We start from the raw sequence: 25630 nt of genomic DNA, 5'->3' as shown, positions 1-25630 counted from the left end.
TGAGCTGGGAGCCTGCTTTTGGGCTCAATCCCAGGAACTGGATATCATGACCTGAACCCAAGGCAGACGCTTACAACCTGAGCCACCTAGGCACCCCATGTGCAACACTTTAAATTGAGTACTTTTTTTTTAAAGAATACTAAAGTGTTCATTTAAATACTTTTTTATGGAGTTCATGGTATATTTTTATAGAAAAAAATAAAATATGCTGAAATGACAATTTTATAAGTAGATATATTTAGGATTCTATAAAAAATAGTATAATCCAGAAACATATACCTAAACACTGGGGGAAAATTCTACTTTGTATTTACTATTCATGTATCCATCCACATAACAACACTTATTGTACGGTGAACAAACATGTACTTTTGTACTCAAAACAATTTTGTATTATAAAACTAATTAAAATTCTGCCTGGTATCAGGCAATATTCTAGATACCGGTGATTCAAAGAAGTAGGGAAAACACTTTACCTCCTATTTTAAAAATATTTACAGCTTAGTAGGGAGGATATAAATAAGTAATTACATGGGTAATTATTTTTTAAAAGATTTTATTTATTTATTTGAGAGAGAAAGAGAGAGAGCATGAGCAGGAGGAAGGGCAGAGGCAGAGGGAGAAGTGGACTCCCCTGCTGAGCAGGGAGCCTGATTCAGGCCTCAATTCCAGGACCCTGAGATCATGACCTGAGAAGAAGACAAACACTTAACTGACTGAACCATCCAGATGCCTTTTAAGTAGATAATTTTAAGTAGATAATTTAAAAACAAAAACTCTCTGTGCCCCCCACTCTACCTCCAGGTAGCACACACTTAATAAATATTTGCTATTGTGGTGTTTAGTAATGACATTTATTCTAATAATTTGAATATAAAGCCAGTGCCTCTCCACATCTGCCTTCAGCTGTGGTCATGACCACACATTGGACTCACTGCTCAGTGGGGAGTCTGCTTCTCCCTCTCTCCCTGCTTGTGCTCTCTCTCTCTCTTTCTAATAAACGAATACATTCTTTTTTAAAAAAGCCCAATGCCCCTCCATATTATTTAAAAGATCATCTCACTACCAATGTTATGAATATGCCAAGAAGTTGCAAGACATGAATTTGCCAAGGAACTTGCAAGCTACATGTGTCCCTGTAGGTTGATGGTCATGAACCACTTAGTGTTGTGGAGTGTGGCACCAAACAACTGCAGTTGCAGTTGCAACAAACAACTGAGTGTGTCTCATGCTTATGCTAAACCCTAGACTCATGCATACTGTGAAATTGTAGTTTGAAATGCAATCCAACAGATATTTATTGGGAACCAATTGTATTACTTTGAAATATTTGTTGATAATTTTAAATTAAAATGTAGGTATTTACTATGAAATATTAGAAACATTTTTAGAAGTCCGGATAGGATCTGCTATTGAGTCACTGCTTCCATTAAATTACTCCTTTTCCACCCTCATAAGAGACACACTAACATAGACATAGATACACATTTTTACTCTACAATATGTGTGTTTGCATATTCTTATATGCTGTTTCATATATGGTAAAGTAAATCTTCACTAAGGTATTTATTATGTAAAATGGTACATTGCCAAAATTGAAAAGTGAAAATTGAATAAGATTGGTGTTCTTTCCAAAATCATCTCAAAATATTAGAAATAAAGTTTTGCTGAAATGGTAGTTTTATCTAATTAAGATAATCACATTTTACTTAATTAAAAATATCCAAAGGCTAATTTAGTGTTTCTGCTTTTTACTGAATTATACAAAGCTTTAATTTTTATTTTGTTCACCAACATGTTCAGTGCTAGAAGAAATTTTAAACAAAAAAATTTTCCAAGGGCTAACATCATTTTACCATTTGTAACTCTTTAATTTGATTTGGAAATGTGCAGTTTAAAATGTTAACACTCCAAAACACATACTATGTTTGCTATTTGGAGAAAGTCTGCAAGCTGAAAATGACCAATGACTGAAAATTAACCTTTTTTAAAAATTTTTCATTTTTTTAAATTTTGGAAACTGATGAAAGATTATAATTGTTGTTTTATAAATGATAGTCCATCATATTTCATAGCCATTTTTAGAGGTGAAGGAAGTCTTGTTAGGTTTATCTTCAGCATGTATTTGCTAGACAAAACAAAAACAGAATCTTAGTTCTATGTCTTACTTATTCACCCCTGTGGTGCCTCTGGTATAAGCAGAATATCTCTCATAGGTGCTTAAAAAAATTAATAACTCCACCTTGTTACTCCCACAGAATAAAGTAGCTTTATTAATGCTTAAGATAAAGAAGATAGTAGTAATAAATTTTTCACTACTTTTGTAATTTTCTAGTACTCTTTCCAGATGCCCGGATATTCTTCTGCAAAAGGGACAGAGAGTCTGAAACCTGGGGTGATAGGGTCAACTTCCTTAATAAAGAATTTGGGGTTTCTTTATTTGCTTTGGTTTTCATTATTTTAATGAGTTATGGAATTTTGTAGCCCATTGGCATGATGGCAGAGTGGAAAAGTCATCTGTTGTTGGTGACAAAACAACTTCAGCTTGTAAGAGAAAAATATACCCTCAACGATGCAAAAAAGGCAATTTAAGAGCAAATAGTTTGCTGAGCTTTAATGGGAGGAGGAAAAGATGGTGCCCATATACATTTTAATTACACAGAGATGTTCTCTTCTAGATTACTGTTAAAAATATTAATACTTTGACTTGGCTGCAAGTACATGTTTTCAAACTAGGACAGATATTAAGAGGTATTTGGGTTAGAGATTAATAATCAGACATCAAATGGCAGTATATTTAGGATTGTTGAATTGCATGGAGTCCAAAGCATTTATTGCTGTAAAAGAAACAGTCTTTCAAGTGACCTTTTAATTATTTTATTTTCTGCCATAGGGAAACTGAAGGAGATAATAGTAAGTGGAAATTTACAGTCAGTTATTACCCAACAGAATTGATTCACACTTCTCCAAATGGTCCTATAGCCTAATAAGATATGGATTTGTAGGCAGGAGATTTTTCTACATGGAGAATGTTCAGATAAACCAAGCCATCATTAATCTGAGCTTCCTGTGAAACAGGACAACTTGGTGGATGCCCAGTCACAGCAGGTGTATCTGGAAATCAGACTGTCCCACAATAATCTGCCACCTGGGTGTCTTGGAGATGGTGCACATGAGGCTCTTGGTATAAAGCTTAGTAGAAACTGATCACAGAAGAGCTTAGCTGCTTTTTAAAAAAATCAAATGTTTGCTTTATGAACAAATATTGAAGTTTTAAGGTGAGATTTAATAGCTTGACAAAGAATGAAACACATCCAAATGATACCATAGGAATGAGAAAAAAAATTCATTCTCCTGTGGTTTTGTTTTTTTGTTTTTTTGTTTTTTGGGGTTTTTTGCCTCAAACTCCTAACATATTTGTGTAGGAAGCACATATTCTTTATGGCCTATCATCCTCTAATATCTGAGGACAAAGTAACTTCTATATATACAAATTAGACAATGTGGGAGAATATAACAATAGTGTCAGGCACTGATTGACAGGGACTAAATAATTCAGAAATGAGTTTCTTTTCTTTAGTCTCCTTATAAAGTGCTTTTGGCATGTGATTGATAGATATTGTGTTCTATCTAAGGTAAAAGTTCCAGTTAAAACTTGCATGTAAACTCTTATCTTTTGCTTCATATCCAAAACATACACACAAAGAGAAGCAAATGAAGTCTCAAGGTTATAGTGGTTCAGACACAAAAGGACAGATTCAGTATCCTACAAGGTGCGTACGCCTTAAACCCAATTCAAGCATGTTCATTGTGTGAAAGACAAGAAGGCTATAGAATGTTTTGTTTTGTTTTGTTTTTAACTGTAAGTCATGCTAAGGCTGTTTGGAATTGCATGCGAAAGTCAGAATGCTGGTTGAGTTTAAAGTTTTAAAAACCATTTATATTTCACCCATGAACATTTTCACTTTGCTTAATTGGGGTCTGATTGCCGTTGCTAAGATTAGAAATACTATATCACTGGTACTTACTGGCATATACCATGAACTTTCAAGTAGTCCCTATTTGTGTTACTTACAAACCTTCATCTTAATCTTTTTTTGGGGCCTCTTTTACACCATATCACATCCATGTATATTCAGTAAACAATATTACTTAATAATAATGTAATTGCTCATCTAGAATTAAAATATTGTTATTATCTATGTGTTCTGCATTGGTAGGTAACATAATCATAAAAAGTAGGAAAAGTGTTACCTGATAGAGCGTATAAGTGCTATTTAAAATTTTTTCAAAAAATAAAAAATAAAAATAAAATAAAATAAAATAAAATAAAATAAAATAAAATAAAATAAAATAAAATAAAATTTTTTCAACTAACTCTAGGAAGTGAACAAAGGGTTGCAGAAGGGGACGTGGGCCCCTGGGTTGGGGTAACTGGGTGACAGGCACTGAGGAGTACACTTGATGGGATGAACACTGGGTGTTATACTATATGTTGGGAAATCAAGTTTCAATAAAAACAAATTTAAAAAAAAAAAGGAGTTCCTGGCTTTGATCTTTTAAAAATGATAATAATAAAAAAAAGTTTTTCAAATCTCTAAGAATGAACACACAGATGATATCCTGCAGACAATTAATTCTAATTATTATTATATACTTCATATTATTATTTTTAATATTATATTGCATAAAATAATTGCTATCAAAACTATTAAATTCTTCCAAATAATGGCTGAGCTCCTCTTTTTTTCTTTAAAAATTATTTATTTATGTGAGCGAGAGAGAGAGAGAGAGTGCAAGCTAGGTAAGATAGGGGGCAAGGAGAAGAAGGGGGAAAGAATCTCAGCAGACTGCCTGCTTAGCTCAGAGCCAGATGCTGGGCTCAACTTCATGACCCTGAGATCATGACCTGAGCTGAAACCAAGAGTCAGTCATTTAACTGACGGAGCCAGCCAAGTGCCTGTGAACTCCACTTTAAGCAGGATATGAAATATACAAATGATGATACTGCTGGGTATTAATATGAATGCACATGATTAAGTCATAACTTTTTTCTACCTGGATCTTTTACCTACATGTTATAGCCGTGCCACTCATTTAACTTTATACTATATATATATAAATTAAAAATAATCTTTCTTTCTTTGCTTGTGACTACCTTTCTGCTCACCTCTATCTTTCATATTGAAGTTGCTTCCCAATCTCTGATGATTATTAGGTAATAAATTAATGACTAATCACTAGTTATAGAATGTATGTATTACTACCAACAAGACCTTAATTTATATTTTTAAAAAATTTATATATTTTTTATATTTTTAAATTTTTATTTTTATTTTTTAAAAAATTATATTTTTAAATTTTTAAATTTATATTTTTAAATATATTTTTAATTTCTATTTTTTATAAATTTATATTTTTTAATTTATATTTTTTAGAAAACTGAAGGAAATTCATAAACATGTGTACATGAGTTCTGGCTTATGTATGGCATATCTCAGTGCATTTGGCTTGCTTTATGGTGGGAACAACCCTTGCAAAGGCTTCTTCTGTTACCGGTATCTTTGGGATAGGACTCTGATGTCTCCATCAGGGCTATACCCCCACACCTCACTCCATTTTAGGGTCTTCTATTTCTACTGAAATTCTAGGCTGCCACCGTCCTCACTCAGTGGACTTACACTAAAGGAGACAAGAAATGGTGGAGAAACTCTTCTGCTTTTCTAAACACCAAAAGGATTCAGAAGCCTGCAACACTGGTACGTTTAGTGTGAAAATTGAAGCTTTTTGAACATCTTCTCTAAATTAAAAGATAAGATGTTACTCCTCACATCCCTACCTGAGGAAGAAGTATGGCACTTGGTGGGACCCACTGATTACAAAAGTAGCATGGAAATACTGCTTAAGTTGTTTGTAAGTCATTTAGAGGGTGTATTGATTAATTTTATGTGTCAACTTGATTGGTTACTGGGGCCCATGTTAAATGTTATTTCTGGGTGTGTCTGTGAGGGTGTTTCTAGATAAGTTTAGAATTTAAATCAATGGACTCAGTAAAGAAAATCTACCAATATGGGTAAGGATCAGTCCATTGAGGGCCTAAATAGAACAGCAGAAAGAAGGAATTCAACTCTTTTTTCCCCTGCCTCCATGCTCAAAATGGGATGTCCCACCTCATCTTTTCCAGCTCTCAGACTGAGATTTTACACCATTGTATACCCTGGTTCTCAGGACTTTGGATCCTGACTGAATCCCACCACTGACTTTTCCTGGATCTCCAGCTTGCATATGTCAAATCATGGGACTTGATGACATTGAGCCATTTCCTCATAATAAATCTCCGTATATATTGTTCTGTTTCTCTGGAGAACTTCAAATAATACACAAGGTGACTAATTCTTAATGTTGCTCAGAGAAAGAAGGTGCTCTACCATAGGTCTGAGTTACAATGTAAGTTGTTCTACTTCTTAGACCCTATTACCAAATCCAAATAATTCTAGAGATACCGCCATTGTTAAAGATCTCTGATAAGCACCTATAAGAAAGTTACAGACCAGACACGTAAGGTTGTGAAGTTTGGCCATGCTACTCAGTGTCAAAGGAATACCCCACCTTTAGCACACATATACCTCTTACTGTGCTATTTCATGAAGACTGAATTCTCAAGCACAGAACTTCAGATGATTATTCATGATGATCTGTGCATTATCAGATTTTCAGATCCACCAAGCATAATGTCAAACAAACACACTGGTATTCCACTGTTACATGGAAATGGTTTATTTGGAATGGATCAGGAAAAATTGAGAAAACTTATGTAAATTGCATGAGCAGGTGGCTCACATATTTGTTACTCCTGTCATCAGGTCTGTTATACTAGTGCTTCTCCCTCTATTCACATTTATGGCCAACTGACAGAAGAGAAAATAAGCAAATAATTTGGATCTGTTTCACACGGTGGTTGGTATGTTATGTTGGTGGTAGTCAGCATTGGATGCCTATCAATTTACAGTCCTCTCAAAAGTAACTAACAGTTGTGGAGGGAAATTCTCCCTGTGGAAAGAGCTGCAAGTAGTACACAGGTTTCTCCGTTGATAGCAATGAAGAATGAGTCAGAGTATGGATGTGCATTAATTTCTGTGCAGTAGAGGATGGTTTGGCTGATGGTAAGAGGGCTGGAAGAAAAAGGACTGGGGAATTGAGAACAAAGTAGTATGAGAAGGAGCCCTATGCACATCCCTATGAAGGAGGATACGAAGTATACAGAACTTTTATAAATAACCACCAGAGAGCATCCAACCAAGAGGAGGCCTTCAACTATTTGGTGGGTAGGATGACTTGATTTTGGATATTACCCAGCCTCAGCCCTTGGCCATTATCCACTGCTTGATTCCATATAAGGTGGCATGGTAACAGCTCTGCATGGGTCCAATATCATGGCTTTACTTCATCAGGGCCAATATAACTATTGGTAGTCCTGGACAGCAGCAGAGAACAAATCTGACTCCTCAATGTGGCATCATTTCTTCATGAAACCTATCTAATATGCATCAACTATTTGATGGAAATTCAGTTAAATTGGTCCCGGTCTACTTGTTCTTGTGGGGGAGGCAGCAATTTTTCATTACTAGAATTAATACTTGTTCTGAATACAGAGTCGCTTCTCTGTTCACAGAATGGCAGCTCTAGGAACCTAATATTCCACATATATCACCTCAGAACAAGAAACTCTATGGAAGATGGCAATGGGATTCACTGGTCTTATGTGCATTATTAGCCACACATAGTCAATCTGAAGTCTCAGCTAAAACTGCCAACACAGGAGAAATAGTTTGTGGGTTTGGAACACTATCCTCCATCATGAGGTGTATGCACTTATGTAATGACTGATTTAAAGTACTATTTCCCCAATTTCTCCAATATATTGATATGGGAACCAAAGGGAACCAAAGACATAGATCTGACCCCTATCACTTCACATTCTGGAATTTAATTGTGGAATTTATGCTTCTCAGTCCATAAATTTAAATTCTGTCAGTTAGAAGTTCTGGTTTCCATGGACAGAAAGCTTCTTTCTGTTGGGTTCCACTGAACTGAGAGCCATGACTACCATCTGATAACTTTAGCACCTCCTTGGCAAAGGACCAGAAGGTAGGTAAAGGAGTTACAAAACTGCCAGGGATAACCGATTGTGATCACCATGACCCTCCAGGGTTGCTGCCACACAGGAATAGAAAGGAATGTGTCTGTAACCAAATGCATTTACTGATGCTTCTGTGCCTGGTGACAGCCATCGTGTATCTTAGCAACTATGCCCCAACTAGGATAAGACCGATAAGGACACAAATCCCTCAGAGTTTATGATTTTGATTACACAACCAGACAAGCAAGCCAGACCAGCTAAAGTGCTGTCCGGGTTGAAGGAAATTGAATTTTGGAGGCTGAAGAGGGACATACTGCTCATCACTGATAGCCTAGGAGCAGGTGTGTGGCACTTCTTAGTTCTTTTTAGGAGATGGCAGTTTGCTACCATCTTGAGGGACTTTAGTCCCCACCCTCATACCCTACTTCGGGGGTGAGGGGGAAGAAACATTTTTATTCTAGGAAAGATCTAGGTATTATAAGATAGTGCAAACTGGTTTGAGTGGCCCACAGGTAGACTATATTAAATTAAAAGATCTCTGAAATTCCCTTGATTTGAGGGTGGGGATTCTCTGGAAAAATTTGCTGTTGTTTCCATACTTTTGTTGCCACTGCTGCTATAAGAAGTCAAGAGTTAAAGAGGTGGGGTGGAGGCCAGATAAAGCCAATGGGGCAGTGGCTGCTGATCCCTCAGGTGGCTCACAGGCAGGTACTAACAGGGTCCTAAGTCCTGCCATGCCACATAACGGTTGGTGGATTTCTTCTCCCTTTCTCCTGCTACAGGTTTGGTTCAGTGAAGCAATAGCTTTATAGAGCCTCAATGAGACCAACTAGTAAGCCTGAGCAATCAGCTTATCAAAAATCACTCTTCCGCTTTCCTGGGAGCACACTCTACCACAGAGCATTAACACCTGAGCTTTCGCCTCAGGCTCTGATTTCTAAGAGCTCTTGGCCATGAAAGTCTTTTCCCTCATTCTCACCCTGCCCTTCAGATTTGTTCAAAGATCGGTATTATCATCACCTTTGTGAGAGCCTGTAATTGAGATTTGGAGACACTGAAGCAAAGGGAGAGTTTATTTTTAAAAACCTGTGTTAGCTCATGGGTTTAATTGTATACACAGAGGGTGAGAATATAACAGGTAAATACTTTTGCTAATTTTCTTACCTGAAAATTGTCAATTAATTAGAAATACAGTCTGATGGATATTCCATATAACCCTAATAGGGATAGTTTAACATTTTTTGTTTTCTCAACTCATTATGCTTTTTAAGAACCTGATTGTGTGGTCTACTTATCCACTAATTTTATTTTTCTCTAATTTTAAAAATAACTAAATACTAAGTATCTATATTATGGACATATGGTTCTGAACCTCATAGGCAGGATTATAAAACATACAGTCTATGGAGAAAAATATAAATTTATAACTAAGTTAAAAGAAAAATAAATAGGGAATACAATGATAGGGGAGGGATGTGGATAAAATGATAGGGGGTGAAAATGTGACCCAAACAGTTTTAACATTCCCCCAGCATCAGTAAATTTTAGACAGCCTTCTTTCTGAGTCCAAATTCTTACCTTTTCTGTTCTTTCCTTTCCTTTTTTATTTTTTCTTTTTGCCTTTCTTTCTTTTCTTTCCTTTTCTCCATTTTTCTTTTTCTTTTTCACAAAATATAAGTCCATAATATTTAATAAACTTTATTTTTTAGAGAAATTTTAGATTCATAGCAATACTGAGAGGAAGGTAAAAAGATTCATCGTATCTGACCTGTCCTTGTACATGCACAGCTGCCCCCATGTCAGCATCCCCCACCAGAGTGCTGCATTTGTTACAACGGGTGAACCTACATTGATACATCATTCTCACCCAATTTCCACAGTTTACACCTGGGTTTACTGGCAATGTTGTACATTCTATGAATTTGGACAAATGTATAATGACATGTATCCATCAATATGTTCTCACACTATCACTGCCCTAAAAATTCCTCTGTGCTCCACCTATTCACCCCTTCCTTCTACCTATCCTCTGACTATCATTTACCTTTTCACTCTCTCTATACTTTTGCCTTTTTTAGAATATCTTATGGTTGGAATCAAACAGTATATAACCTTTTCACATCGGTACTAAGTTCTTAGTATTATGCATTTAAGTTTCCTGTATGTCTTTTTATGACTTAACGGTTCATTTCTCTTTAGTACAGAATAGTATTCTATTGTCCAGATGTGCCAATTTATTGATCCATGCACCTACTGAAGGCCATCTTGATTATCTCCATATTTTGGCAATTATGAACAAACCTTCTATCACCATGTGTGTGCAGAATTTTGTGGAGACGTAAGTTTTCAGCTCTTATGGGCAAATGCCAAGGAGTACAATTGCTGGATTATATGGTAAGGGCATGTTTAGTTTTGAAAAATAAAGAAGGAAATAAACAGCCAAAGTTTCTTCCAAAGTAATTTACCATTTTGCATTTCCATCAACAATGAATGAAAAGTTTTTGTTGCTCCACACCCTCACCAGAATTTGTTGTTTTCAGTGCTCTGGATTTTGGCCATTCTAATAGGTATGTGATGGCATCTTATTGTTGTTTTGACTTACGTTTCTCTGATGGTATATATCTTTTCATGTATGTATTTGCTGTGTATCTTCCCTGGTGAAGTATCTGTTAAAGTCTGGCTTATTTTTCAATCGAGTTGCTTGTTTTCTTATTGTTGAGTTTTAAGAATTCTTTGCACATTTTAGATCACAGTCCTTTAATAGATGTCTTTTTGCATACACATTTCCCCAGTCTGTGGGTTTTCTTCTCATTGTCTTGATACTTCTTTTAATTTTAATGAAATCTAGTTTATTTCTTTCATGGATCATGCCTTTGGTGCTGTATCGGTAAAGTTATTGTCATACTCAAGGTCATCTTGGTTTTCTCCTACATTATCTTCTAAGAGTTTTTCTTTTTCTTCTAAGAGTTTTATAGTTTTGCATTTTACATTTATTTTTGTGACTCATTCTGAGTTAATTTTTGTGAAATTAGGTATGTTTCTAGATTCATCTTTTTGCATGTGTATGTTGGTTGTTCCAGTGCCATTCATAGAAGAGACTATCTTTGCTCCATTTATTGTATTTGATTCTTTTTTAAAGATCAGTTGACCATATTTGTGAGACTCTCTTCCTGGACTCTTTATTCTGTTCCATTGATCTATTTGTCTTTCTTTCACCAATACCTCACGGTCTTCATTTCTTTAGTTTTTAGTAAGTCTTAGGGTTAGGTAGTGGCAGTCCTCTAACTTTGTACATCTTCAGTTTGTGTTGGCTCTTGTGGTTTTTTGCATTTCTATATAAGTTTTAGAGTCAATTGTCAGTGTCCACAAAGTAATTTGTCAGGATTTTGGTTGGAACTGCATTGAACTTATAGATACAATTGGAAATAATTGACATATTAACAATATTGAATCTTCCCACTCATAAACTTGGAATATCTTATTTACTGAGGTTTTTTTTTTATTTTGTTCTTCAGAGTTTTGTAGTTTTTCTCATATAGATATTGTACATATTTTTTTATTTATGCCTATGTATTTCAGTTTTGCGTATTCTGTGTTTTTAATTTCAAATTCTACTTGTTCATTGCAAGTATATAGGGAAGTGGCTGACTTCTTTTTTTTTTTGAACATTTACTTTAGAAAACTTGTAATCGGGCAGCCCCGGTGGCGCAGAGGTTTAGCGCCGCCTGCAGCCCAGGGCGTGATCCTGGAGACCCTGGATCGAGTCCCATGTCAGGCTCTCTGCATGGAGCCTGCTTCTCCCTCTGCCTGTGTCTCTGCCTCTCTTTCTCTCCCTGCATCTCTATGAATAAATAAGTAAATAAAATCTTCAAAAATAAAAAAAGAAAAAAAAGAAAACTTGTAATCATAAATGCTTTCTTTGCCCCTTTAGCATATAAATCCTTTTAAAGCCTCTCCAGTTTTACAGTCAATGGATTTATTTGTCAGGAACCTGAGAGCCATCCCTTTAACATGTCATCAGAGGAAGATAGGGCTGGAGCCTAATTTAGGTAGGATCTTGCTTCAAGTTATTAAATTACTTCCTGTCATGAAGATATGAAAAGTTTATTTTTCCCTTGGAGAAAGCCAGTTAATAATCACAAATGGCCTAAGATTTGCCTCACTTTCTCCAACTCTTACAAACTTTTCCTTTTGTTTCAGTGAAGTAGAATTCAGGCTCAGTTATGGTCTTTCTCCCCTATATCAATATCTTTAAATATGGTCTTTGTTGCCTGCCTAGGCAGGTCTTCACTGCCTGCCTTTATTATTATTATTATTTGAAAGAAATCATACTGTTTAGGGTGAAGTTGTTAGGAAAACTTTTCCTGAGAAGGTGACATTTGATTAGAGGCATAAATAATGTGAAGGACTGACACTATAAAATATCAGGCAGTGTATTCTAGGTAGAGGGGAAAGCACATGTTCTCTGAGGCAAGAATGGATGTGGTATGTTTTAGGAACAACATAAATTCAGTGTAGCTAAAATAGGCTGAAAGAGGAATATTAAGTGAGGTGTAAAAGACCCAGGTTGTGGAGGACCTTGTAGGCCATTTAAAACACTTGACTACTCTTTATGAGATGAGCAGTCTTTTTCACTAGGGGAGTGACATGCTCTGATCTGTTTATAAAAGATCATTCTGGATGCTAAATGGAGAACAAACTGAAGGAAGGTCAAGAACATAAGCATACCGACCATCCAGGAAGTAGTCTGACAAATGTCACATGACAAAGGCTTGGGCCAGAATATTATTAGCAGCGAATGTGAAGAGATGTGGCCAAATTAGGCTACAGTTTAAATGTAAATGTAACAAGACTGAAAGACAGGATGTTAGATGAAAATACTAATAAACATTTGTAATATGTTTAAGAATAATGATTTAGAATTTCTATTAAGAAATCCTTAATTCATTTTTGAAAAAAATATTAATTTAAATCTGATTTCCAACCGTGGTGTATTTTGTTTATTTTGACTGGTAGTCTTCCTAACCAGATTCTGCTAGGAGGAATAAAGTATGAAAAATTACATATTTTTATTTTGCTTTAAATATTATTTATGCTAACTAAAGTACTATAATAAATCTGCTAAGAGTGTAGATCTTAAAAGTATTCATCACTAGGAAAACATGGACATTAACTAGACTTTTGTGATCATTTTGTTAATATTTACACATATGGAATCATTACATTATACGTCTGAAGCTAATATAATGTTACATGTCAATTATACCTCAATAGAACAAAAACACCAAAAATATGCATTTGCCTGCATACCGCAAAATGAATTCCCTCACATAAACTTCCTGCCTAGCATACTTATTTGATAGAAATCTCAAGCTACAATGTCAGTGTGCTGTTAATATCTTCTCAGAAAAGCCTTAAGTAAATGTGACAGTTGATAGTGATTATTAACCTAGCATTGAACCAGTAATTAAACGATGAAGTCTGTGTGTGAAGGGGGGTGCACCACAAGCTTGCCTACTCTTGCGTGGTGATCCTTCTGATTCTGTGTTCCCTAATCTGACATTATTTAAGCTCATTATTATTCCCTGTCAGAGCTCAAGATTTAAATCATTACATAGAACATTTCTTTATACTCTATGTACCCATTTTGTTCCCAAGTCGATTTGTTGTATACCTCAGCTCTGATGTAAATGGATGGATGGATGGATGGGTGAATGAATGAATTAAAAAAAAAAAAGTAAAACAGGGGGACCTGGACGGCTCAGTCAGTTAGGCATCTGACTCTTGATTTCAACTCAGGTCATGATCTCATGGTTGTCAGATTGAGCACTCCATGCTCGGTATGGAACCTGCTTGAGATTCTCTCTCTCCCTCTAGTTCTTTCTGCCCTTCTCCCCCTCTCCCGCTCTCTCTGTCTCTCTCTCTCTCTCAAAAAAAAAGAGTAAAACAAAAATCAAATTTAATTCAAGTCTCAACTACCTTTATTTATATGGTTTGCCTAATTCTCTAAATGGATTGGAAATGTAAAAGAAAACGTGATTTTTGCTTTTGAGGTCTTCCATGATTATTAAAGGCTTCCTATTTTCACCATGATCAATATGTTTTGTCTTGGCTAATTTAAAGTATGCATGTGATGAGGAGCGAGGGAAGACTCAAGAGGAGATTCATTAAGTACATTCTACATACCATGTGCTCTCACTACTTTATTCTCATCAGCCTATTTGGTCCTCACATCAATCCTACTCACTTGTCTTTTAATGAAAAACAACAGAGGCACAAAATATTCATGTTGCTCTATCAAAATTACAAGGTTTTGTTATTTATGATTCTGTCTCAGAAGTGACTTTAAATGATGAGTGACTTCTCTACTAAATGGTGCATGAGAAGGCCAGCATTTTCTGCATAAGGAGAAATTGGACACAGATTATAAGATTACTATGAATAGTTTTGATATCAGCTCATTAAAAAGGATACCTATCTAAAAGTACAGCAAGTGTATCTTTCTAAATAATCATAAGTGATTAAGTAACTAAGAAACATTGTACTCCTGATTTACATCATTAACTTCTTCTGAAAACCTACAAGAATAAAAATTATCACTTAATGACCCAGTAAAGATTTATGGAGTATCTCCAAAGGCCAGACCTGACCTTGGAACTTAAGGATTTATTATGCCCCTCACAGGTAAAGTTGTTACATTTTGCAAATAAAAATATAGGATGCTGGTGAAATTTGAATTCCAGATAAGGATCATATATGTATTTTTTATCTGATGTTCAAATTTAACTGGACATCTTATATTTTGTCTGGTCCTACTCCTACAACCTAAGGTAGAATTGAGAAAAATAGAATATAATGAAATGAACATAAAATCCAAAAGGTGAGAAAGAGTTCAGTACACAAAGGTGGAAAAGAAAGGCCTTCTGGGAAGAAGTAAAATCATGAACAATGACACTGTGACAGGAGGCATAGAGTCTAAAACCACTGAATGAAATCCAGGGGCAGATGTGGAGGGGGTATGGGGTGTGTTTTACAATGAAGGTATGGAGCAGAGTCAGGGCCTGACTGTGGAAATCTATGGGAAACAGTGCAGTAGGGAACCTCCCAAAGATTCCTGCCTCTTGGTATTCACAACATTGAGTTGTTCTCTTTTAATTTAATTTAATCAATTTAATTCTCTTTTAATAAACAAAATATGTGAAAGTGATAGCATGTCACTTCTGAGATTAGGCTACAAAAAATTGACTTCTACCTCTTTGGGCCTCTCTCCTCTCCCCCACATTTAGCAAAAAAAAAAGGGGGGATGCCCATCTATGAATTATTCAATTTAGTATCTCAGAATTTTAACATAGTTACTAGCACTGGCCATAGAGACTAAATCAAAAATATTTTCAGTGATACACAATGAAAATTTTAAAGTGAGTTTTTAAGATTTTTGCCTATTTAAAAACTTGTACTTTCCATGTTACTTTATTATATACTGTTTCTGCTATCAGAATTTAACTGTTAAATTGTGATATAAAAATCTAAGATAGTATCCCTTTAATTCACCCTATCAGTCTTCAAAAGAGTGTCCTGATGGTATAAAGAGATGTTTCTCACCATTATCTTTTCAATTCTTTATTCTCCCCGTCTTCCTTTGCTGGGACTCCATTTATGCAGCTGTTGACTGTTGACTATTCGCCATGTCACAGGTGTGAGGATTCGTACTTGAACATATCCTGTAGGGTATATAGTTCAATACACTCTAGTTGGATATTGTGTAGAGTGTTTTTGAAAATTCTGATTACATTATTTCCTCTAGAGTGAGTATAGTCTATTTTGTTTTGAACAGGAATAGATAGAACAGGAACTGAGCTCACTTAAAGTTAAGTACAGTTTTTCTAAGATTCTTGCTCTGAATGATCCCTATAGTTACATTTATCCTATCAAATTTTCTCACTGTGAACTAGGATATTCTAGATTCTTTTTTGGGGGGTGGGGAGGGGAGGAAGATACTATTTCTAATTTTTTGTCTTCCCAGCACTATAAGATTGATGAAAACTCTTTGTGTTTTAGAAACTTTTTACCTATTTGTTCTCTCTTAGCCCTCTGCAGCTTAAGAAATTGGCATATGCATCCAGGGGAAAGCTGGAATGTCAGATTTACTTTTCTACATCTCCATTCTCTAAGGGATTTTGGACCTCTAAGTTTGGAGCTTCTTGGCATCTCCAAATTCAAAATTTTGTTTCTGTAGCATTGTGAGAGTGCCAGAAACTCTGACAGCTCGTCTGCTCTGTGCTGTGATCTTCTGACATGTTTCCAAGAGCCTTATCTTATGCCATGCCATGTGGATCAGAGACAAACTAAGCAACTGGCCATTTCCTAAATCCCTTAGAAAATCTTGAAAACAAAATCTGAAAATCAAATAAAGTCAATTTTAAACCACTAGATTCTGTGATGGTTTGTTACAGAATAGTAAAAATAAATAAATGAATGAATGAAAGAATTAATGAATGAACAAATAAACAGAACAAAACAAAAAGTATGACAGTGTTAATTCACTCAACATCTATTACCAACATTCTTCTGGCTTCCTTTTTCCTACTGAAGTTAGTAAAATAAATACTAACAACATCCCTTCCAACTAGGGGATTTGCAATATATAACAATTTCCCATGAGATACAGGTGCAAGTCTTCAAATATGCAGCATCTTCCCAGTAAGAGGAAGGAGGAAAAGAAGGAAGGAAGGAAAGAAGGAAAGAAGGAAGGAAGGAAGGAAGGAAGGAAGGAAGGAAGGAAGGAAACAAGAAAAGAAAGGGAAAAGAAAAAGAAAAAGAAAGAAAAAGGAAAGAAAGAAAGAAAGAAAGAAAGAAAGAAAGAAAGAAAGAGAAAGAAAGAAAGAAAGAAAGAAAGAAAGAAAGAAGAAAGAAAGAAAGAAAGAAAGAAAGAAAGAAAGAAAGAAAGAAGAGGAAGAGGATGAAAAGGAGAAAGAGAAAAGTCTTATCATGAAGAAACTTTCTTTTTTCCTCTTAAATGTATTTTCTTCCTTCCTGGAACATGCACATGAATAGCAGAACTCTTGCTTCCATTAACTGTGAAACATAGTGGTAGAAGTCTACCTACTGTGGGTGACAGAAACAGAGAGAGCTTGATCACTGAGGCCATAGCTGAACAGCAGCATCACCTCTGTGCACCAGACCAAAAATATAGATGTAAGATAGATATATTCTAAATGAAACTAAAACTGTCCTAAGATATCATTACATCACTATTTTCATATAATTAATTTGTATAATATATAGGTATATATTTGTATATTTGTGTATATATATAATGTATATGTATGTATATGTATATATGTATATATATGTATATGTATGTATATGTATATATATGTATAATATATATACATATATATTTGTATATTTGTATATTTGTATAATTTGTATAATATATATAGGTATATATATACCTATATATATACCACCTTCTGGAAATGGTAATTTTATAGATGCCTACAACCTTTTAGAAGCTTATTAAAATGAATCATTGCAAACGTGTTTCAAATATTAAAGTTTTTCTTCAAAGAGTTGTGCATGTTTTCTTCACATAAGGAGTAACCCAAAATAAAAACACTGGTTGACAATTTGTAAATACTGTATTTAAAATTATACACTGGCAAAGTATCCTGTGCCTTGTAGGCTATAGATACTCTTTCAGAAACCTAATATGTAACTATTTGAACTTAATAGCCTTATGAAGTAGTAACCTAATTTACTCTCTGAAACCATAACACTCAATCTTAAAGAATTTTGAGGCACAAATAGTCATCGTTAAATTCCTTTAGGCAACATAAATACTACTATGAAACAGGAAGAGGAAATCAATTTCTAAGATTAGAATCAGAGATTCATTGAAATATTCATAATGTACATGAGATATTCTTGTGGTCCACAAGAGTACCAGATTGAATGATAGAGAAGATACTGAGGCCAAAAACATGCTACACTGGGAACATGATTTTGTAAGTGGCAAATCCCTGTACTTAAAATCAACCTCTGTCTAACATCAGGTCACATGCCAGAAAACCCCTGTCATAACATTTTCTTTTTCCAGAACTTTTTAATGTAATCTTATATTCGTGGGAAAATTACCGTGTATCCCATGGACTGGTAAAATCATCTTTATATTATCTATCAATAATTTATAGTAAATTTGCTGAATATGCATAATCCACCAACTAGGAGATGTGTATATAGTATAAAATGGGACAAAACATTTCTATCATATTCTCTGTAGCAGTGATAAAATTATTTCTTAAATAATTTTTTGTTTATTAAATTTTATTCCATTTAGCATGCCTAGAATAGAAATGAAATTAACATTATAAAGAGATAGAACTGAGAAGACAGACCTCAGTGCAATATAATTTATAATTTCCTTCCTCTAGAACTAAAAGAAAGAAAGAAAGAAGAAAGAAAGAAAGAAAGAAAGAAAGAAAGAAAGAAAGAAAGAAAGAAAGAGAAAGAAAGAAAGAAAGAAAGAAAGAAAGAAAGAAAGAAAGAGAGAAAGAAAGAGAGAAAGAAAGAGAGAAAGAAAGAAAGAAAAAAGAAAGAAAGAAGAAAGAAGAAAGAAAGAAAGAAAGAAAGAAAGAAAGAAAGAAAGAAAGAAAGAAAGAAAGAAAGAAAATCACTGTGCTGGATCTTGACCAGGCCCAATATAATAAAGGAAGTGCTTTGTCCTTTTCTTGATGAAAGTTGGTGGAAACATGCATATAAAATAAAAGAAAGAAAAAAATTATAGGTGTTTTTAACAAATGATGCTGGAACAACTAGCTGTCCAAATGCAAAAAAAAAAAAAAAAACAAATATATATATATATATATATATATATATATATATATATGCAGACCTTATACTCTAAAAATTAATTCAAAATGGATCAGAAACCCAAAAATAAAATGTAAAACTATAAAACTCCCAGAAGGTAACATAGGAGAAAAATCTACATAATTTTGGGTGTGGCAATGGTATTTTGGATGCAACACCAAAGGTATGATCCAAGAAATAAATAATTGATAAGCTGGACTTCATTAAAATTAAAATTTCGGCTCTGAAAAAGACCATGTCAAGAATATTAAGAAGTATAAGACAATATTTCTCCACTGACTGGGAGAAAATATTTGCAAAAAGACACATCTGATAAAAAGATTATCATCCAAAATATACAAAGACTTTTGAATTTCAACAATAAGAAAACAGCCCCATTAAAAAGGAGCCAGAGATCTTAATAGACACCTCACCAAAGAAGTTATGCAGATGGAAAATATGCACATGAAGAGATTTTCCATATTATATGTCATTAGGGAAACACAAATTAAAATGAGATACAACTGCACAACTATTAGAATGGCCAAAAGGCAGAACATGGACAATGTCAAATACAGACGAGGAGGTGGAACAACAGAAGCTATCATTGCTGGTGTGAATGCCAAGTAATACAGACACTTTGCAAGATAGGCTGGAAGTTTCTTACAAAATAAACATATGCATTATATGATCCGGCAACTAGACTCCTTAATATTTACCCAAATGAATTAAAAAGTATATCCACCCAAAAGCCTGCACACAACTATTTATAACAGATTTATTCATAATTGCCAAAACTTGGAAATAACCAAGAGGCCCTTCAGTAGGTGAATGGATAAACTGTGGTCCATCCAGACAATAGAATATTATCCCCTACTAAAGAGAAAGGAGATATCAAGCTGTGCAAAGATATGGAGGAAACTTGAATGCATAGTACTAAGTGAAAGAAACAATGAGGTTTGCTGGGGAGAGCAGCTTTGTTGAATAATAATGAAAATAATTGAGTTCACACAAAGTAGACCATCTATTTTGAATAATTGTTTAATTTTCAGGTCCTCATTTATGCAAGAAACAAATTTGAAAATTATATATATATATGTATATATATGTGCATGATTACAACTATATGACAATATGGAAATGACAAAACTATGGCAACAGCATAAATATCTGTGGCTGTAGAGAAGAGTAGTGGGATGAATGGCAGATCACAGGGGATTTCTAGGGCAGTGAAAATACTCTGCATGATACTAAAATTAAGGATACTTGTCATTTATATGTTTGTCCAAAAGCTCACAGAATGTACAACATCAATAATGAGCCTTAATGTAAACTATGGACTTTGGATGATAAATTGTACGTCAAGGGAGATTCATCACTAGTCACAAGTGTACCACTCTGGTGGGGAGTGTCGGTAACAGGGGAGCCTGGGCATGGGTGGGGGCAAGGGGTGTATGGGAAATCTCTGTACCTTCCTCTGAATTTTGCTATGAAGCTAAAACAGTTCTAAAAAACTAAACTTAATAAAAATCAAATTTTAAAGACTCCCTATTGTAACTGAGTCTCTAAACTATGGGTCAGAAGTGTGTTTTCTTCAATACAGGTAATTTTTATTAAAAGTTTTATACTAATTATCAGTCAAGGTTCAAGCAGAAAAGCAGAACCTAAGAGAAGAAAGGGAAAAAGAGAGAGGGAGACAGAGAGAGACAAAGAGAGACAGACAGGTAAAGAGGGAGAGAGAGAAATAAAGACAGAGACAGAGATTGATTACAAAGAATTGGCTGACACATTTGTAGAGTCTGGCTCAGCAAGTCCTAAATCCATATCCTTAGTCCACAAAGCAAACAAGAAGGGAAGATTGCCAGCAGCCTGAATGGAACCCACAAGCATGGACTGGAGATATCATCCAGAGGCTGAAGGGTATCAATCAATTCCTCTCTCTCTCTCTTTTTTTTTTTTTTTTTGAAGATTTTATTTACTTATTCATGAGAGACACACAGAGAGAGGAGAGAAAGAGAGAGGCAGAGACACAGGCAGAGGGAAAAGCAGGCTCCATGAGGGAGCCCGATGTGGGACTCGATCCTGGGACTCCAGAATCATGCCCTGGGCTGAAGGCAGGTGCTAAACCTCTAAGCCACCCCCTCCCCCACATCTCTTTTAAGTCTTTCTGACTAATTGTATTCCATCCACGATAATATCTTTAAAGTCTTTAATTATATCTACACAGTATGTAAAACTTGGGGGAATGTAGGTTAGCCTAGAGACATTTACACAGCTAACACAACCAAAAACATATGCTGCTTTTATATGTATATATATATATTTCAGAGTAATCAGTTATCTAAATTTTTAATTAATTTAAGTACCGGCATTAATGATGAAGTTGGAAAACAATTCAGAGAGAAAAAAAAAAAAAAACCTGACAGAGATTCACAGTTGGGAAAACAGGTATGCAAAATAAGGAGCCTGGAGGTCCATGAATTTTAAATTTGGCCATATTGTCACAGTACATAGGAGTAATGAAGATTGCTATGGCTATGTCTGAACTTTTTTCCTTAGTATGTTTTGTACTTCATACAGGTGTTAAAAATTCTAATTTTCTCTCCAAGGCAGATAATTATATTTCAAATTGGCAAAGAAATAAATTTTGCTAAGTGCACAGCAGAGGATACTAAAGGGGACATCTGGAATGATTAGTGTTACATAGGTGATATCATTATGGAGGAATGAGAATAAAAGACATACAAATGTACATACGCATCTTTTGAATACAAAACACAAGAAAATATCTTTTAGTCTTCACACATGCTTACCTTCATCTTCTCCCAATTTCCCCTGTCAAATGCAACCCAACAAGGCCTGGAGAATTTGGGAGCTCTACTCTATTTTCCATATTCATAAAGCAACATGCAAGAGCAAGCAGGAGCAGATGTTTTGTTTTTTGGAGTTTTTTTTCTCAAGGAAGGACCAAAATGCATAAAATTTTAGTCTATAATACTAATTTTTCAGGTATATGAGCCTTAGTTGACAGTGTTCATGGTTATTATCACATAGCTGGGTCTCTGCTTTTCCTATTACTGAGAGCAATGAGAGTTCAGCATTAAACATCAGCTTGGTCTCAGTTTGACGAAGGGTACATTGCAAAGAGAGATTCCAGGAAACAGCTATGCTTACTCTTAACAAAGCTTTTTAGACTGCTCCTCTTTCTTTTTTTAATTGTATTTTTGCTTTTGAAAGTAACATCCATATTTAGTGAAGTTCAGAAATGCTATCAATATGTATTTCTTGCATAAATGAGGACCTGAAAATTAAACAACTATTCAAAATAGATGGTCTACTTTGTGTGAATTCAATTATTTTCCATAATAATGAAAATAATAGTCAACAAAACTACTCTCCCCAGCAAACCATTTCGTTTGATTTGGCCTGTGATTTTTATCCTAACTTTGTTGACTGAGTTCCCAAAATATGTTTCTGGATCCATCGAACATCACCTAAATGTCTGAGTACTTGGATATAAGCAAATAGACCATAAATGATAATGTTTGGTTGAACTCTACTCAGATTAGAGGGATGATTAGAAATTTATGAGTATTAAATAAAGAAGAAGAAAATAGAATAATAATGTCTAGGGGCTCCTGAGGGGCTCAGTCAGTTAAGCAGACACTTCTGGCTCAGGTCATGATCTCAGGGTCCTAGAATCAGTCCCCTGTCAGGCTCCCTGCTCAGCAGGGAGTCTGCTTCTCCCTTTCTGCCCTGCCCACTCGTGCTCTCTCTATCAAATAAATAAAATCTTCGAAAAGAATAATAGTGACTCTCTTCCACATAAAATTTTAATTATTTCCTACAAACAAAAGAGATAGCAGTTTAAAGTTTTATTTCCATTTACTCAGTTATTTGATGTCTGATACTTTAATATATTAATTCAGAGAGATGTGATTTCTACAAAATATGATTTCTAAAACATCTACTTAATATCAGTTATGTTTCAATTATACGTAAATATTATTTTTAGCTGATACGTGGGAAGATATTGTTGAAATTGAGGAAGGAAAGATAAGAGATAAAAAAAAATAAAAGTATATACAGGGCAGCCTGGGTGGCTCAGCGGTTTAGCGCAACCTTTGGCCCAGGGCGTGAACCTGGAGACCCAGAATCGAGTCCCATGTCAGGCTCCCTGCATGGAGGCTGCTTCTGTCTCTGCCTCTCTCTCTCTCTCTCTCTCTCTCTCTCTGACTCTCATGAATAAACAAATAAAATGTCTTTTTTAAAAAAATAAATAAATAAATAAAATAAAAGTACATATACAGAGTAATTTGAACCAATACCTCTGCAGAGACATATAGAAAAGTTATTTAATATATTTTTCAATGTCTGCTTAATGTCACCAGAAAGATACAAAGATTATGAATACTTATTGGATCCAAAACTAGACAAAAAAGAGACACCTAGAGGGATGTGTCTAATAGGCAGGGGTCTTTTTTTTTTTTCAGTGTATTTGTTTGATCTGGAAAATTTTGTGTAAGTCTAAGACTTACCAGCATATTTGAAAATTTGTGGGATGGGGTAAATAAATCAGAGAACAGGCTCATCAACACAAACAGTGTCTGTAATTACACCCACCTACACACTGGGTTGAGAACACAAATGCACACATTTTAAAAGTGAGAGTGAATTTAAAGAGTGCTGGTCCTTGTAGAAATGAAGTTTCAGCTTCAAATCATCTTAATATTTGAAATTGAATTAAAATTATCCCAAAGTCTATCATCTCAGCCACTTTCCAAATGAAAATGAAAATTCTCTCTGGAGGTGATAATGTAACAATAAACCTCAAATTATTTCACTGATTTTACATAAATAATGTACAGCATTCACTCAAAATTAATTAGGCATGAAAAGAGACAGACTGCTTGAAGAAAGAACCACAAAGAGAACATGAGAGACAAACACACACACACACACAGAGATAATAATTTAAAAAGCAAAACAAGGGATGCCTGGGTAGCTCAGAAGTTGAGCATCTGCCTTTGGCTTAGGGCATGATTCCAGTCCCCAGATCGAGTCCCACATCGGGTTCCCCACAGGCAGCCTGCTTCTCCCTCTGCCGGTGTCTCTGCCTTTCTCTCTGTGTGTCTCTCATGAACAAATAAATAAATAAAAACCTTTTATTAAAAAATCCAGGTAAAAATAAATAAAAACAATAAAAAACAAAACAAAACAGACCTATAGGATTCCACATATTGTAGTCCATATCTGAAGCACAGACTTTAAGTTAAATATCCTTAATATACTTAAAAAATAAAATATGGGGGTGCTCAGTTTGTTAAGCATCTGACTTGATTTGGGCTCAGGTCATGTCCTTGGGATTGTAAGATGGAGACCCACATCAGACTCTGTGCTCAGTGGGGAGTCTGCTTGAGATCCTCCCTCTCTTTCCTTCTGCCCCTCCCCCCATGCTTGCTCTCTCTCTCTTTAAAATAAATAAATCTTTAAAAAATAAATAAAAGACAAGACTTCAAAATGTGGTAGAATATAAGAGTCATAAAAAAGAAACAAAAAATATAGAACTTAAAGACACAATAATCAAAGTCAAGACCACAGTGTATGGTTCTGACAGATGACTAAACACAGCTAAAGAGAGAATCAATAAACTGGAAGATAATATCGGGGGGGGAATCCAAACTGAACCCCAGAGAGATGAAAAGGGTGGATAATACAAAAGACAAATGAAGGGATTGTGGCATTTTGAGTGAAGATTTGTAGGTGGATGAGGGGTTCATCTATGTAAGTATATGGAAGAAGGATTTTTCAAGCAGAAGGAAGAGCAAATGAAAATTTCCTGAGATAATACTCAGGAGAAAGCCACAAAACGATCAGCCTGGATGAGTTTGGTGATGGAGTGTGCTTGTATTGAAACATGATTGAGAAAGTGGAGTCGTGTATATGTCCAATGCAAAGGAGTCAGGGAACTGAGGAGTTACAGAAGGAAAGGAGGTACAGAGAAAGGAGACAGAGATGTAAAGGCCAAAGAAGTAAAAGAACAACCAGGAGATTTCCATGTCCTGAGACCATGTAAGAAAGGTTTAAAGAGAAGGGAATGTTAAACTGATGTGTTAAGCTTTAGACATGACCATCGACTTCCAGAATGTGGAGGTGATTTGTGGTGGTGACAATGACTGTTTGACAAGTGTGTAAGCCCTTTGGGAGTTTTTATGGGAGAATGAGAGAAGAGCACAGAGATACTGAAGATACATTTATGTGGCATTTTACTAGAAAGAACAGGAGAGAATTGGGTGGTGGCTGAAAGTAATAATGAAGTCAATAGATTTTTAAGGCAATATAAATACAATTGCATGCATATTCCTATAGGAAATATCCAGTAGAGGGGAAAATAATTTATTTGAAAAAGGGAGGGGTGCCTCAGTGGCTCAGTTGGTTAAGCATCTGCCTACACCTTAGGTCATGATCCCAGGTCCTAGGATGGAGCCTAGCATAAGGCTCCCTGCTCAGCAGAGAGTCTGCTTCTCCCTCTCCCTTTCCCCCCTCTCACCTTCTCCACCCCACTCCTGCTCTTGCTCTCTCTCTCTCTCTCAAATAAATAAAATCTTTTAAAAAAAGAAATAAAAAGGGAAAAATTGC

The 25630-nt window shown here is 35.1% G+C and overlaps 1 protein-coding gene across 16 annotated transcripts in view; it reads left to right on the top strand.

Annotated features, from left to right (window-relative positions):
* Positions 1–8030: 8030 nt before the first annotated feature.
* The window catches only part of LOC144307364 (uncharacterized), a 74352-nt gene continuing 56752 nt past the window's right edge, over positions 8031–25630 (top strand). For 3 of the 16 annotated variants that reach the window (XR_013374397.1, XR_013374401.1, XR_013374415.1), the window contains exons 1-3: positions 8031–8148; positions 8923–9278; positions 10340–10534. Coding sequence is in view for 4 of the 16 variants with exons in the window: in XM_077887145.1 (XP_077743271.1) it covers positions 8358–8481; positions 10340–10478; positions 16228–16384 (420 nt within the window). In the remaining 12 variants the exon portion in view is untranslated. Of the gene's footprint in view, positions 8149–8317; positions 8482–8922; positions 9279–10339; positions 10810–16227; positions 16876–25630 lie in introns of those variants that run through there. The other 13 variants (XM_077887337.1, XM_077887231.1, XM_077887291.1 and 10 more) reach the window with 11 other exon arrangements.

This window comes from Canis aureus, chromosome 1, assembly GCF_053574225.1.
Source record: "Canis aureus isolate CA01 chromosome 1, VMU_Caureus_v.1.0, whole genome shotgun sequence".
Lineage (NCBI taxonomy): Eukaryota > Metazoa > Chordata > Mammalia > Carnivora > Canidae > Canis > Canis aureus.
This window is presented reverse-complemented; position numbering and strand designations above follow the sequence as displayed.